We start from the raw sequence: 12,840 nt of genomic DNA on the forward strand, positions 1-12,840 counted from the left end.
GTACTGGCCCCGCCCTAGACCACATCACGCAAACCACGCCCCTTCCAGGACCACACCCCCCCATAAGAGCTTCCCACCTGCTCTAAATCACCCCGGCCCCCATCAAGTCTGCCCACACCCTAGACACGCCCCTACCGCCTCTGGCCAACCACTATCAAGAAAATATCTTAGCCACACCCCTCACAGCCACACCCACTTATTCTCCAAGCACCCTGAGACTCCTTTTCCCCACTCTGGGCTCCTCCCAGCTCGTCGGAAACCTCCCCCTCTTTTTATTTTTGGTTTTTCGAGACAGGGTTTCTCTGTAGCTTTTTTTTTTCTTTTTTTGGTTTTTCGAGACAGGGTTTCTCTGTGGTTTTGGAGCCTGTCCTGGAACTAGCTCTGTAGCCCAGGCTGGCCTCGAACTCAGAGATCCGCCTGCCTCTGCCTCCCGAGTGCTGAGATTAAAGACGTGCGCCACAACCGCCCGGAGGAACCCTCCCTTCTTGCATCATTGCAACTCCCACACACAAATCACCCTCCGCCTGTCGGAGGTCAGGTTCCCAGTCTGTTGGAGAAGGACGCCTAAAGAGCGCTAGCCCCGCCCACCGAGCCTGAGCCCCGCCCCTCCCTGCTTCACAGCACTGGGCCGCCTGCACCAGTTTGGAGGATCCAGCTCCGGCCCTCGCCCCAGCTGGCCCCTACCCCAGTAACTCCGCACCAGTGTAACTTCTCCCGCTCCCTAGAGGCGCAGGGCACAGAGTGGGCTGCAGGGACGAAAGCAGCCAGCTCGGGAGCCAGGCAAACCTGCGCTGCCGCCCCTCCCAGCAGCGTCTTCAGGATTGAGGGATGGCCTGCGGGGTGGGAGGGGAGAGGTGTCAGGATGGCGGAGGACACCCTCGTCCCGCCTCTTCCGCCACAGCAAAGCCCGCCAAGCACAGCAGCCCAGCCTGTCCCGCCAGCAGCACAGTTCAAAGGTTGGCGAGAGCACGCCTTTAATTCAAGTCCTCCAGAGAGCCTCAGGCCCTAGCTGCAGAGTCCTGCACAGCCAGCCTCACAAGGGCTGACTCGGTGGCCTCCACCAGCCAGGTATCATAGGCATTCGGGTTGCCTAGACTGGTCCTCAGAGAATTTAGCAGACTCCCCGGATCCCGACCGTCGTCGTTGACCTGGCTCCTCCCACCCCTACGTTTAACCCTGTCCTGGCCGTAGTGTAGCAGAAGCAAAGGAGCGAAGTGGCTGAAGGTTAGTGCAGAGCGCCAAGACCCCTGTTTGCTGGAGCTGTCAGCGGGCAGCCCCCGGCGGCGGAGCGGCCGCCACCACCTTGCAGAAACGCACCCTCTGGAAGTCTGTGATCTCCGCTGTCTCCTGGCCCTCGGGGCCTACCTCTGAGGAAATAAAAAGTGGTAAATGGAAGACCAGCCTGCCCGATCCGCCCTGTCCTGCACCTCAGTCAAACCCGTCTGTAGCTTGACCTCCAGTGTACTCAAATCTCAGGAAGCCCACGAAGCAGAGCCCCTTCTAACCTAACCCCGTCGACTACTGGGAAGCGCTGGTATAATGAAATAACCGTCATCTTCCTAGGACCACAAACTGTTTTCTAGCCCGGTCCCTCGGTCTCTATCCCCACCATTCATTTGACTGTCGGTTCCTGGGCTCTGCTCCACACCCTATCCCGCTGCAGAGGAAGGGGAAGAGGAACACAGGCAAGAAACCTGGTCCACCACGTTAAGGCGCCAAGATCAGACTCTTGCTTCTACTCTGCGGGGTCCAAAATTCCACTCAGGTCTGCTCCAAAATGCTAACCCTGACCTCAGTAAGTCTAACAGTTGGCCCCGTTCGTTCCTACTTTTTGCTTTTACAAAAGTAGTCTCAAGCTCAAGATTGTAGGGAATCAGCCTCTTCCCTCTGGGTACGTTCAGATTTTGAATGCCGCCTTCAACTCCCTCCCTAAACCTAGCCTCCATCCTTTACCTTAATGAGCTTCCCGATTCCAGCTTCCCGGCCCTGTCGGCTGGAGCCTTACAGCCCACCCTCTGCACCGACTTAGGCATGGAACAGCACCTGACACACCTCATGACCTGTCCCGTGTCCGTCCCCCGCACCCCCGCCATCACCCCACAGGCCCCACCCACTTTGTCCCCAAGCCCTTCCCAGCCCCCAGAAATGCAAGCAGACCACCCACCTCCACCAGCTTCATGCACCCCACCTGGAGATGCCTCAGGCCCCTCTTCTTCAGACTTCGGGGCTCTTGTCAAGGTTGGCCCACTCTCCAAGGAGGCAAGGGCTGGCTGGTCACCTCCTGGAGAAGGGGAGGCTCAGTCAAGCCCCTCCTTTTCCAAACACCTCCCAGCGTGAGGGAAACAAGGGAGGGGGCTCAAGGACACAGTGGGGGTGTGTCATTTAAGGAAATGAACTTTTTATTGGAGAGAGGCTCTGAACCAGCAAGAGCAGGCTCTAGGAAATGGGCTAAGGCATGGAGTAACCACCAACTGCCCCTTCCCTGCCACAGGGTTTGAGGGAGGTGTGAGCACAGCCACACCCGTGAGCTCACAGGAGCATGAACGCACATGTGCACACGTGCGCACGCACATAAACACACACACACACACACACAGCTGGTTTCACGCATTCCCAAAAGGCCAGGCCTCACCAGCAGAGTGGGCACCAGGAGAGTGGGCGGTGCTGGGAGAATTCAATTCCATCTCCTCACCCCAGTCAGACACGGGCTGGTGGTCCCCAGTGGGCGAGAAGGGGCTGGGAGGTTCAACAGGGACTGGGGACAATGACTCCTGGGGCCTGGCAGGTGCAGGGTCCGCCTGCTCACAGGTGGGCTTCCGAGCTGGCTCAGCCTCTCCAGGCTGGTGATCAGGAACAGCTGGGGCCTCCTGCTCCTTAGGACACTCTTCCTCCTCCTCAAACTCCTCTTCTTCCTCCTCCTCCTCCTCCGTGATATCTTCACTCACGTCCTCCCATTCTTCATCCTCATCATCATCTTCCCTCTCCTCTTCTCCCTCCTCCTCCCCCTCATCTTCCTCACCATCCTCCTCAGGAGGCCGGTGGGCTGGGGCTGGGGTCTCCGGAGGTTGCTGAGAACACAGGCAGATCAGGGAAAGGCTTGGGGCTGAACCCCCACCCCGCCCATACACACATCCTACCTTCTCCCTGTTCTGCCTTACCTGTGTGGGTGTCTCCTCCAGGGACAAGGATTGAGAGGACTCAGGGGCTGAGGACACAGCTTCCTCTTTTGTCTCCCAGCGATTATCATGGTCACTGGGGAGGAGAGAGCACAGGGGTTAGGGCCTAGGTGAGGGGACAGACTTCTCTCAGAAACATCTGTTCTGCTGCACAGAGGGCAAAGAGGACAGCAGACACAAACAGCCGAGACAGATCAGTGTGTCCTCAAACTCAAGCCAGAGAGAAGGACTCCACACACCCAAACACAACAAGAAAGAATTTCCCATGGGAGGGGCACCCCACCTATAGGCATGAGGGGCCACCTTGGCCTGGGGTCGGCTGTTCTTTCTCCTCCTGCGGCTCTTGACTTCTGCTTTGTGCTGAGAAAGGAACTCTCCAAAAGTGGGGGGCTTAGGGGGCCTTGCCCAAGTTTGGTCATCTACAATAGAAGCCCAGATCCAAGAACTTAGGGGATGGGGACACAGTACATGCCACACTCAAACCCCACTGCTTAACCCTAACCTCTTCCAAGACACTACTCACCATAGCGGTGGGACAGTTCGCGGGTAGGAGCTGGCTCATCCTTGAACCTAGGAAAAGAGAGCAGAGCAAGCAATAGCTGAGGAGACTAGGGAGAGGCAAGAGAAAACGGGAGATGGAGGCAGGGCCAGATCAAACTAAAGAGACCCCAAAGGGGCCACTGGTTAGAATGGGATCAGACAGAATGAGGGACGAGAGGCAAACCCAGCTTCCTAGTTTCAAAACCAGACAAAGAAACAAATATAGCCTCTGAAATAAAAACATGGGGGCTAGAGAGATGGTTCACTCCTCCCATTGACATCGGCACCTTGTAAGTGGAGCAGCACAAGACAGGCAAGTCCCTTGGGGTTGCTGCCCTCAGTTTGCACCCCAGAACGAACACTCAAGTACATGTTCAATACAGAGCAAGGACATAACTGTGGGTCAGGCATGGTGCCACATATCTGGGATCCTAGTATTGAAGAGATGGAGGCAGAAGACTCAGGGTCAGACTGTCCTTGATTCCATAGGAAATTCAAGATCAGCCTTGGTTATATGAGGTCTTGTCTCAAACAAAAAGTAAACAAGGAAACTCTGTAATTACCAACAACTCTAATCTATAGGTAAGCAGAAGGTTCTGAATGAGTCCAGGTCACCCAGCCACTCGGGATCGGCAGTTGTGGGTTTTTCCTATCCCTTCCCCTTTGCTGGCTGTGCAGGGAGATACAGAGCCTGAGTGGCTGAGGAAGTTCTATGCTAGCTTAGGTTAACACAGCCCAGGAGGCCTGTAAGCAAGTGACAAAGTGTTTCCTATACCAAAAAAAAGTTTTTTCCTGGGCATTCTGTGAGGCTCAATTTCATGACCATTGGATCTGCACACCCAGGCCTACATGATAGAACTGAGGAGCTGTCCTCTCTATATAGAGAGACTCAGAGGACCCAGTGTCCACATGGCAGTTCACAACTGTCTGTAACTCCAGGATCCAACAAGCAGGAAGACTGAAAGATCAAAGCACCCCAGGTAACACTGTCTCGAAAAGGAAAAAGAAGGTGAAAGGGCAGAAGAGATGGCTCTGTCCGCTCTGGCTGCTCTTCCAGAGGACCCAGGTTCATTTCCCATGCCAACATAGTAGCTCACAACCCTCTGTAACTCCAGTTCCAGGGGATCGGACACCCTCCTCTAGCATTCATGGGCACCAGGCGTGCACATTTTGTACAAACATACATGCAGACAAAACACTCAATACACATAAATGTTTTTAAATTTTTTAAAGGTGGGGAATGGGAGCTATGGAGACAGTTCAGTGGTAGAGCACCTCAGGAATCCACTAGTGAGGGGCTGGGGAGTGTGGCTCAGTGGTAGAGCCCCTCTAGAATCCACCAGTGAAGGGCTGGGGGCGTTGCTCAGTGGTAGAGCACCTCTAAAATCTACTACTGAAGAGCTGGGGTGTGGCTCTAAGGTACAGCACCTGTCTAGAATGCCCCGACATGCCAAAGGCCATAGGTTCAATCCCCAGTACCAAAGGGAGAAAAGGAAGCCAGGCTCGCATACACCGAGACTCAGCAGCAGGAAGACCAACTCACATGCCATCCGTCTTCTCGGCATCCCATTCGCGCCGCCACTGCCCAGTCGGCTTGCGGTGTCGCTGTAGGCGCTCTTGGTCAATCTTCTCCCTCTCCTGCTTCCAGCGCAGGTACTCTGACCGCTCTCGGCCCGTCATGGACATTGTCATGTCGCCCCCACAGCCCAGGCCAGACCTGCGGCCCTGCAGGCATCACAGGCAATCAGACCCTAGATCCCCTCCACACCCTCTCGCCCCAGACACAAACAGAGCCACTGTTCAGGGCACACAGGGCAGAACTGACAAGCAGCAAGCAAGTGGGTGACTGAGGTGGCCTTCTCAGAAAGGCTCTATGTCCTATCTATCTATCTATTTATTTATTTTATTTATTTGGTTTTTCGAGACAGGGTTTCTCTGTGGTTTTGGAGCCTGTCCTGGAACTAGCTCTTATAAACCAGGCTGGCCTCGAACTCACAGAGATCCGCCTGTCTCTGCCTCCCGAGTGCTGGAATTAAAGGCGTGCGCCACCACCGCCCGGCTCTATCTATTTATTTTTGGTTTCAGACCAGGTCTCAGGCCAGGGTGACTGCCCCAAAGTCACTGTAACACTAAGTATAAGCTGGGCGGTGGTGGCGCAGGCCTTTAATCCCAGCACTAGGGAGCAGAGGCAGGCAGATCTCTGTGAGTTTGAGGCCAGCCTGGTCTACAGAGCAAGTTCCAGGACAGGCTCCAAAACTACACAGAGAAACCCTGTCTTGAAAAACCAAAAGAGAAAAAGGCATGGTAACCCAAATGCTTGAACTACATAGTGAGATCCAAACCAGCCCGAGTCCCTATGTCAAAAGCCCCCAAATCAAGCAAGGGCTAACAACTCCACACAGAAAACAGCACCTGCTCTGTCCTTCCCCACCAGCTCAAAGCACAATTCTTGAGAAGCTGCAGCAGCACCTACCTGTCTCTCATGTTCCAAACCAGAGCGTACCCTGTCGAAGTCAGAACCTCCCCAGTTGCGGCCGTGCCGGCGGCTGCCCTCCCGGCGATCCCTCTCAGGCTCCTCCAGGGGTCCACCCCGACGCCGGGGATCATCCAGGAAGTTGCGTACTGGGTTGGGCTCCAGTACTCCTTCCTGTAGCAGAAGAGTGGGCAGGTGGGCAGGCAAGGAGGCACGGGTGCCTATCCACTCAGCCCACCCCCAGGCTGCCCAGTGCTGACCCGCTGGTTGCGCTCGTACTCAGCAATCTTCTCCATCTCCTCATTCATCTTCTCAATGTTCTGCCTGCGCCGCTCCTCCCACTCCTGGGGAGACAAGATGTGACATGTGGTGTAGGAGGCTCTTCTGTCTATGTGTTACTTTCATTGGTTAAATAAAGAGACTGCCTTAGCATTTTGATAGGGCAGAAAATTAGGTGGGCGGAGTAGATAGAACAGGATGCTGGGAAGAAGGCAGGCAGAGAGAGCCGCCATGGGTCCAACAGCCAGGTCGGACATGCTGAATCTTTCCCGGTAAGCCAAGACCTCATGGTGAAATACAGATTATTGGAAATGGGTTAATCAAGATGTGAGAGTTAGTCAAAAAGAGGCTAGAGCTAATGGCCAGGCAGTAATTTAATTAATACAATTTCCATGTGGTTATGTCAGGGGTTAAGCTAGCCAGGCAGCGGGACGCAGCCCGCTCCCCATTACAGCAGACATGACTGTCAGAAAGAACCATATAACTAGCTGTGCCAAAAACACAGGGCAGCCCAAACTCTCCAAGGACAAGCAGGTGACAAGTGGTGTCTGGCCTGGAACTTATTTGGATGTAGGAGACCCTGGCATACCTCAGTCACCATACAAGTGGTGCATCTTTACCCAGCCCATGTAAACACTAACAGGGTTTACAAAGAAATCCAAGTAGACAGGACTCTCGTTTTCCAGCCTCCATGCTGATGGGATGGCCAAGTGCTTCCCAACAAAAATGAAAGGAAATGTGTTTTCTCTGTCAGTGTCCCACTGTTCACCTTGTGGAAACAATCCACACAGAGAGGCAGGCGGATCTCTGTGAGTTTGAGGCCAGCCTGGTCTACAGAGCTAGTTCTAGGATAGGCTCTAAAGCTACAAAGAAACCCTGTCTGTTTTCCCAACACCAAGTCCAAGGCCAACCTGAGCAACCTAGTTGATGAGATCCTGTCTCGGAGTAAAAGCTAGGGGCTGAGGATATAGTTCAATGCTAAAGCACTCATCTAATATACACAAGGCCCAAGACCAGAAAAATGAATGAATGAAAACCAGGGAACAGAAACCTTGGCCCAAGCTTCATGGCCTGCTTGGTGCCTACCTTGGACTTGCGATCAGAGGTTGAGCTGTCTCCTACCCCTAGGAGATGAGGGGATCCCCGGCCCCGGCCTCTCCGGCCCCGGCCTCCAGTTCCTCCTCGAAGTTGCTCCCCAGCACCATTCTCCCAGCCTCGGGATGCCCGGCTTACTCCTGCCCGGCCTCCCTGCTGGGGGTGGGTCCGGCCTCCTCTGTTGGCTCCTGAGGGTCGGGGGGTCCCAGGAGTCCTCCGAGAGGGACCCAGGCTCTTCTCCTGAAAAGGGGAAGGAGGGGAAATCAGCCAAAGGAAAGGTAGACTGGGGCAACCCAGGTCCAGAGCAGGCAGTTCTGGGTCCCAGGCCTCAGCCCTCTCCCTCGTCCCCATCCTGAGAATTCAGACATGCTGGACTCTCCACCTCCACCGCCACATTCTCCTTCTCCATGGAACGGCTTTTCCGGGGAGCTGTCACTGCCACACCCTCCGATTCAGCTTTTTTCCGGTCTTCCTCAATCTCCTAGGAGCAAATATCCAGGGCAATGGAGTGTTAGGGTCCTGTCCACCAGCTGGACTCCCACAGTCTTCTACAGTCTCCTGTGCTTCCGACTCAGGCTTCTCTCCGGAAAAGCCCCCACTGTAAGCCCATCTGTAAGAGCCAAATCCCGCCCCACCATGGGGGCCCTCTCCTGCACGCACTCTGGTTTTCCTGCTATTCCCCAGGGCTCGGTTGTGCCCTGGGCTCTGACCCCAGGTTTTCTATACCAGCTGCTCCTCTACTAGAGCAACCCTGGAACTCCTTACCACCTACTTGCCACTCTCTCTGTTCTTGTCCCCTGCTTGGTAAAACATGGGGATATCTGTTAGACTGTTCGCTGATGCACCCACACACACACTTCACTTCCCAGCCTACAGAGCTGCCTGGCCAACAATCAAACAATTATTTTTTTTAATAAATGAATGCATGAAGAATGAGTCAATGAGCACCACCCTCCTCCCAGGTCCCTTCATAAAGAGAGCCCCACTGCTTCCTCTTGGGCCCTGCTCTGGACCCTCCCTCCCCCTCCCATTGTAGCCCCAACTGCCCTTGGTCAATGAGAGTCTTTCAACAACCCAGCCCTGCCGGGCGGTGGTGACATACACCTTTAATCCCAGCACTTGGGAGGCAGAGGCAGGCGGATCTCTGTGAGTTCGAGACCAGCCTGGTCTACAGAGCTAGTTCCAGGACAGGCTCCAAAACCACAGAGAAACCCTGTCTTGAAAAACCAAAAAAAAAAAAAAAAAAAAAAAACCCAGCCCTGAGCCAGGCCTGTCCTCTCCAACTAGGCCCTGCCCCAGCTTTCCCTACTACCTGGAATCCCTTTCCCTCTCATCTAGCACCATGTGAAGAGCTATTCTGACCAGGTCTCACTCCATTCAACATCCTCCATGGCTCCCTAATGCTCTTAAGCATTTTCCAACCTACATGAGTGGCCTCTGATTGACTCCTAAATCAATTCTCCACCAACTTTCCAAGCCCTCTCCACATGCAAACAATTGCCCAAGCTGTTTGTCTTGTGAGAAACATAACCCACCTCCTTCCCAATTAGCTAATGTCTAGGCATCCTTCAGTTCTCAGCATCCCCTCTAGCAGAAAGCTCTCCCTAATGTCCTCAGGTTAATGCCCCCATCCCTACCTTGGACTAAGAGCAGGTCTAGGGAATACATCCCCAGCACCACACCACATGGAGCTAGAAATCTGGAGACTTCGATGAACAGAATGTGAATAAATGAATGAATGAATGAATGATGGGATGGAGGAAGGAAGGCCAGACTAAGGCCTTTGACTTTTGTCCTGTGAGTGAAGGGGAAACATGAGAAAGCTTGAAGGGAGAGGTGGGAAAAACTCACTGCGGGGGGAGAGGGGATGGGGTCTCCCAGGGCAGGGCTAGGGCACCTGGTAGCGCCGGATGAGAGCCTCATTCTTGCGACGCAGAGCCTCGATCCTCTTGTCCAACTCAGCGTCTTTCTCCTCCTTTGACTTCAAATCCAGTGTGGTAGCCTGTGGTGGGGAGATAGTTGAGGGGGAAAGAATGATCTTCCTGCCAAGGGCATTTTACCCAGGATCCCACCTTCCCCACTCCCTTCCTCCATTCTGCAGCTCACCATCTCATCAGCTGTGATCTCCTCACAGAAAAGGGATGCACCACTTGGGGGTCCTGGGGGAAGAGAACAGTTCTAAAACGCTGGCTCCTCTCCTTTACTGAGGGTTCTGAAAACACTGACTCACAGAAAAATACACTTGTACTTCTTCAAGGGAATTCTCAAGACTAGCCTCGCCTCTTCCCTGAAGAAATAGAAACCCTGCCCTTCAGTTTTAGATCCACCCATGCAATTAGTCAGACCCACCTTGGGAAAAGTCTGGCTCCACCCTTGTACCTAATACTAATTCCTCCAAACAAAGATGTCAGTCCAGGTTCCATAGCCTATAATTTTAGCCAGGACCGGGATCTCAGAAGGTCGGCTACAAACAGCAAAAGTAACTTCTAGTAGGGCCAGCGGGATGGCTTGGGGGATAAAAAGTGCTTGCCGCCAAGCCTGAGAACCCGAGGTCAATTCCCAGGACCCATAAAATGGAAGGAGAGCACAGATTCCCACCAGTTGTACTCTGACCTCCGTGTGATCACACATACATGCACAAAGTAAATAAAACATAATGAAAAACAGTTCCAACTCTCCGAGAACTTTGATCCCTGGCTCCCCTAAGACTGACGCAGCCCAGGCCCCAGCATTCTGAAAAGGCACTTGTCATCTCCTACCAAGCCAAGAAAGATTCTGCAAGAAGGCCCAGGATTCACTTCCGCGGGCTTCCTAGACCGGACTTGACCTCCATAGTGATACTCAATCCAGAAGACAGAAATTCTACAGATGCTTACAAGAAAAAAACTGCCAGCGCACCCGCGCCCCTAACCTCCACAAAACTCACTGGTCCCGCCTCGACCGGGATAAAACTTCAGGCCTCACCTTTCCCACAAGACTTCTGGCCCCTCCCATTTAAAAAATTATACAATCAAGCTGGCTCCGCCTCCAACTTAACCCTGCTCCTCACGTGCCGGGAAACATTCTGGCCACGCCTCTGAGTCCCGCCCCATCCTCCAGCTTCGGGTGTATTTATGTATAAGAAAAAACGTTTTGGCTCCAGCCCCACCGTTCTTCCCTCCCCTCCGCCACACCCCGCACAGCACCCCAACTCCACCCGCAAAATCCCTGACATTTTGGTCCCGCCTCTACCCAGTTTAAGGCAGTTGGACCCTCCCCTAGCTTCTGAGCAATGATCAGGACCGACTTCCAAAACCAAGAAACTTTACTGGCTTGCCCAGGGCGTCTCCGCCCCAAACCCTGTTCCCACCCCCTAAATACTACGCCCTAACATAACCATCAACGCGAAAACCCGCCCCCTACGGAGAGCAACTCTCTGGCCCGCCCCAGCTTCTCAGCCACACTCAGGACAAACTCCAGTTCAGTCACCGCCTCTTCACCCAACCAATGCCCAAACCCTGCCCCTTACCCCACGCCCCTCAAAACCTTGGCTCCGCCCCTAGCTCTCATGGACACGCCCCCGTGACACTCCGAACAAACTAGACCCTGACCTTTGAAACACCCTGACTCTGCCTCCAGACGCTCCGCCCCCTTCCTTTATCCCGCCCCGTTCCGTTTTGGTCATGACCCTGTTTTCCCGCCCACAATCCAAACCCCACCCCCTTCGGCCCCGACAATGCTCTAGCCCCGCCCCATCTCCCCCGGCATCTCCCCCCCACCATTCCGCCCTTTATCCCCGCCCCACAAGTTTGCCCCGCCCCCAGCATCCCCTCCCAACGTCCCGGGCCCGCCCACTAGTACTCAAGCCAAGACTCCGGCCCCGCCCCAGCCCGGACCCAAGTCTGAAGCCCCGCCCTGCCATGGCAGCCACCCGGGCTCAGGGCCCGCCCGCACCCGCCCCGCCGGCCCTGCCCACATGCTCACGGCCCACCCCACAGCGCCCCTCCGGAGACCCATGTGGGAGTCATGTCCCCGCCCCCCGCAGAGTAGCCTGACCCCGCCCCCGCCGGCCGCTCGCCTCCCCGCCCGCGCGCGCTCCCGCTCTCCTCACGTGGGCGAACAGGCCCCGCCCTCTCCGGGCGCGCTCCCGGCCCCCTCCCCCGGTCACCTGTCCCGGAGACCCCGCGGCGTCTGCGACTCCGACTCCGTCCGCCTTCTCGTCCGCAGCTCCCGGGCCTCACACGTCACTTCTGGTCCGCTCCACGTGAAAAGAGGAAATAAAGAGGGACACTTCCGGTCCGGACAGCCCATTTCCGGATGCCTTAAAGGGGCCGCACCCCCTCAGGCTCTGCAGAACGTGCCCGGAGCGTGTTTCTTTTTTTTTTTTTTTGGTTTTTCGAGACAGGGTTTCTCTGTGGTTTTGGAGCCTGTCCTGGAACTAGCTCTTGTAGACCAGGCTGGTCTCGAACTCACAGAGATCCACCTGCCTCTGCCTCCCAAGTGCTGGGATTAAAGGCGTGCGCCACCACTTACCCGTCGCCTCAGGAAATGGACCTGTAGCCCTTAATCTCTGTACTCCTCCTTTTTCGCTCAGACCATTTAGCCACTGATTCTCTATTTTATAAGTAAAAGCCAGACATCATACAGTAACCCCTGGAAACGTAAATTAAACCAATTTACATCTTGCCAATAAAACCTTAGTTTTAGAAACTGTAACCAAGCCAGGCGGTGGTGGCGCACGCCTTTAATCCCAGCACTCGGGAGGCAGAGGCAGGCGGATCTCTGTGAGTTCGAGACCAGCCTGGTCTACAAGAGCTAGTTCCAGGACAGGCTCCAAAACCACAGAGAAACCCTGTCTCGAAAAACCAAAAAAAAAAAAAAAAAAAAAAAAAAAAAAACCACAGAGAAACCTTGTCTCGAAAAACCAAAAAAAAAAAAAAAGAAACTGTAACCAATTCATAAAAATATATTTAAAATTTTTAGGAAACAACTGTATAACCAAAGCAGGGCATGGTGGCAGGTCTCTAATTTTAGCACTTGGGAGGCTGAGGCAGGAGAATTGCCTCAAAGCCAAGAACAGTGAAATATATATATATATATATATATATATATATATGTATGTATGTATGTATGTATGTATATATGTATATGTATATATATACATATAGGAATATATAGTTCCAGACCAGCCAGGACTATGCAGACCCTAATTCAATAAATTAATTAATTAATTAATTAATTAATAAAACGCACTTGCTGCCAATCATGATGACTTCAGTGTGACCCCTGGACTATCAG

At 53.9% G+C, this 12,840-nt stretch overlaps 1 protein-coding gene across 9 annotated transcripts; it reads right to left on the reverse strand.

The window, feature by feature from the left end:
- Positions 1 to 70: 70 nt before the first annotated feature.
- On the reverse strand, positions 71 to 11,793 carry Ccdc9 (coiled-coil domain containing 9). Of its 9 annotated transcripts, none has more exons than XM_057763079.1 (15): positions 11,711 to 11,793; positions 9,670 to 9,722; positions 9,461 to 9,565; positions 7,946 to 8,044; positions 7,555 to 7,803; positions 6,450 to 6,533; positions 6,190 to 6,363; positions 5,260 to 5,441; positions 3,700 to 3,746; positions 3,460 to 3,595; positions 3,159 to 3,252; positions 2,693 to 3,068; positions 2,189 to 2,281; positions 1,318 to 1,367; positions 71 to 833 (listed from the first exon to the last, which is right to left on the reverse strand). In XM_057763079.1, exons 2-15 carry the CDS (start codon positions 9,670 to 9,672, stop codon positions 816 to 818), a joined length of 1,710 nt encoding a protein of 569 aa, XP_057619062.1. In that variant the 5' UTR covers positions 9,673 to 9,722; positions 11,711 to 11,793; the 3' UTR covers positions 71 to 815. The 9 variants fall into 9 exon arrangements, with proteins under 9 accessions (XP_057619062.1, XP_057619060.1, XP_057619063.1 ...); XM_057763077.1 differs by having other exon boundaries at positions 2,165 to 2,281; XM_057763080.1 differs by lacking the exon at positions 71 to 833 and having other exon boundaries at positions 909 to 1,367; positions 2,165 to 2,281; positions 11,711 to 11,779.
- Positions 11,794 to 12,840: the final 1,047 nt, after the last annotated feature.

The sequence above is a fragment of the Chionomys nivalis genome, chromosome 2 (assembly GCF_950005125.1).
Source record: "Chionomys nivalis chromosome 2, mChiNiv1.1, whole genome shotgun sequence".
Lineage (NCBI taxonomy): Eukaryota > Metazoa > Chordata > Mammalia > Rodentia > Cricetidae > Chionomys > Chionomys nivalis.

What these genes read in the sequence shown, in the direction of transcription:
- Ccdc9 (XM_057763080.1), bottom strand. An exon ending in GTGGCCCCTCATGCCTATAG is followed by an intron (nt 3,253 to 3,459) that starts GTGGGGTGCCCC and finishes TCTCCTCCCCAG; the next exon opens with TGACCATGATAATCGCTGGG. An exon ending in CCAGCCCGTGTCTGACTGGG is followed by an intron (nt 2,282 to 2,692) that starts GTGAGGAGATGG and finishes CCCCTTCTCCAG; the next exon opens with GAGGTGACCAGCCAGCCCTT.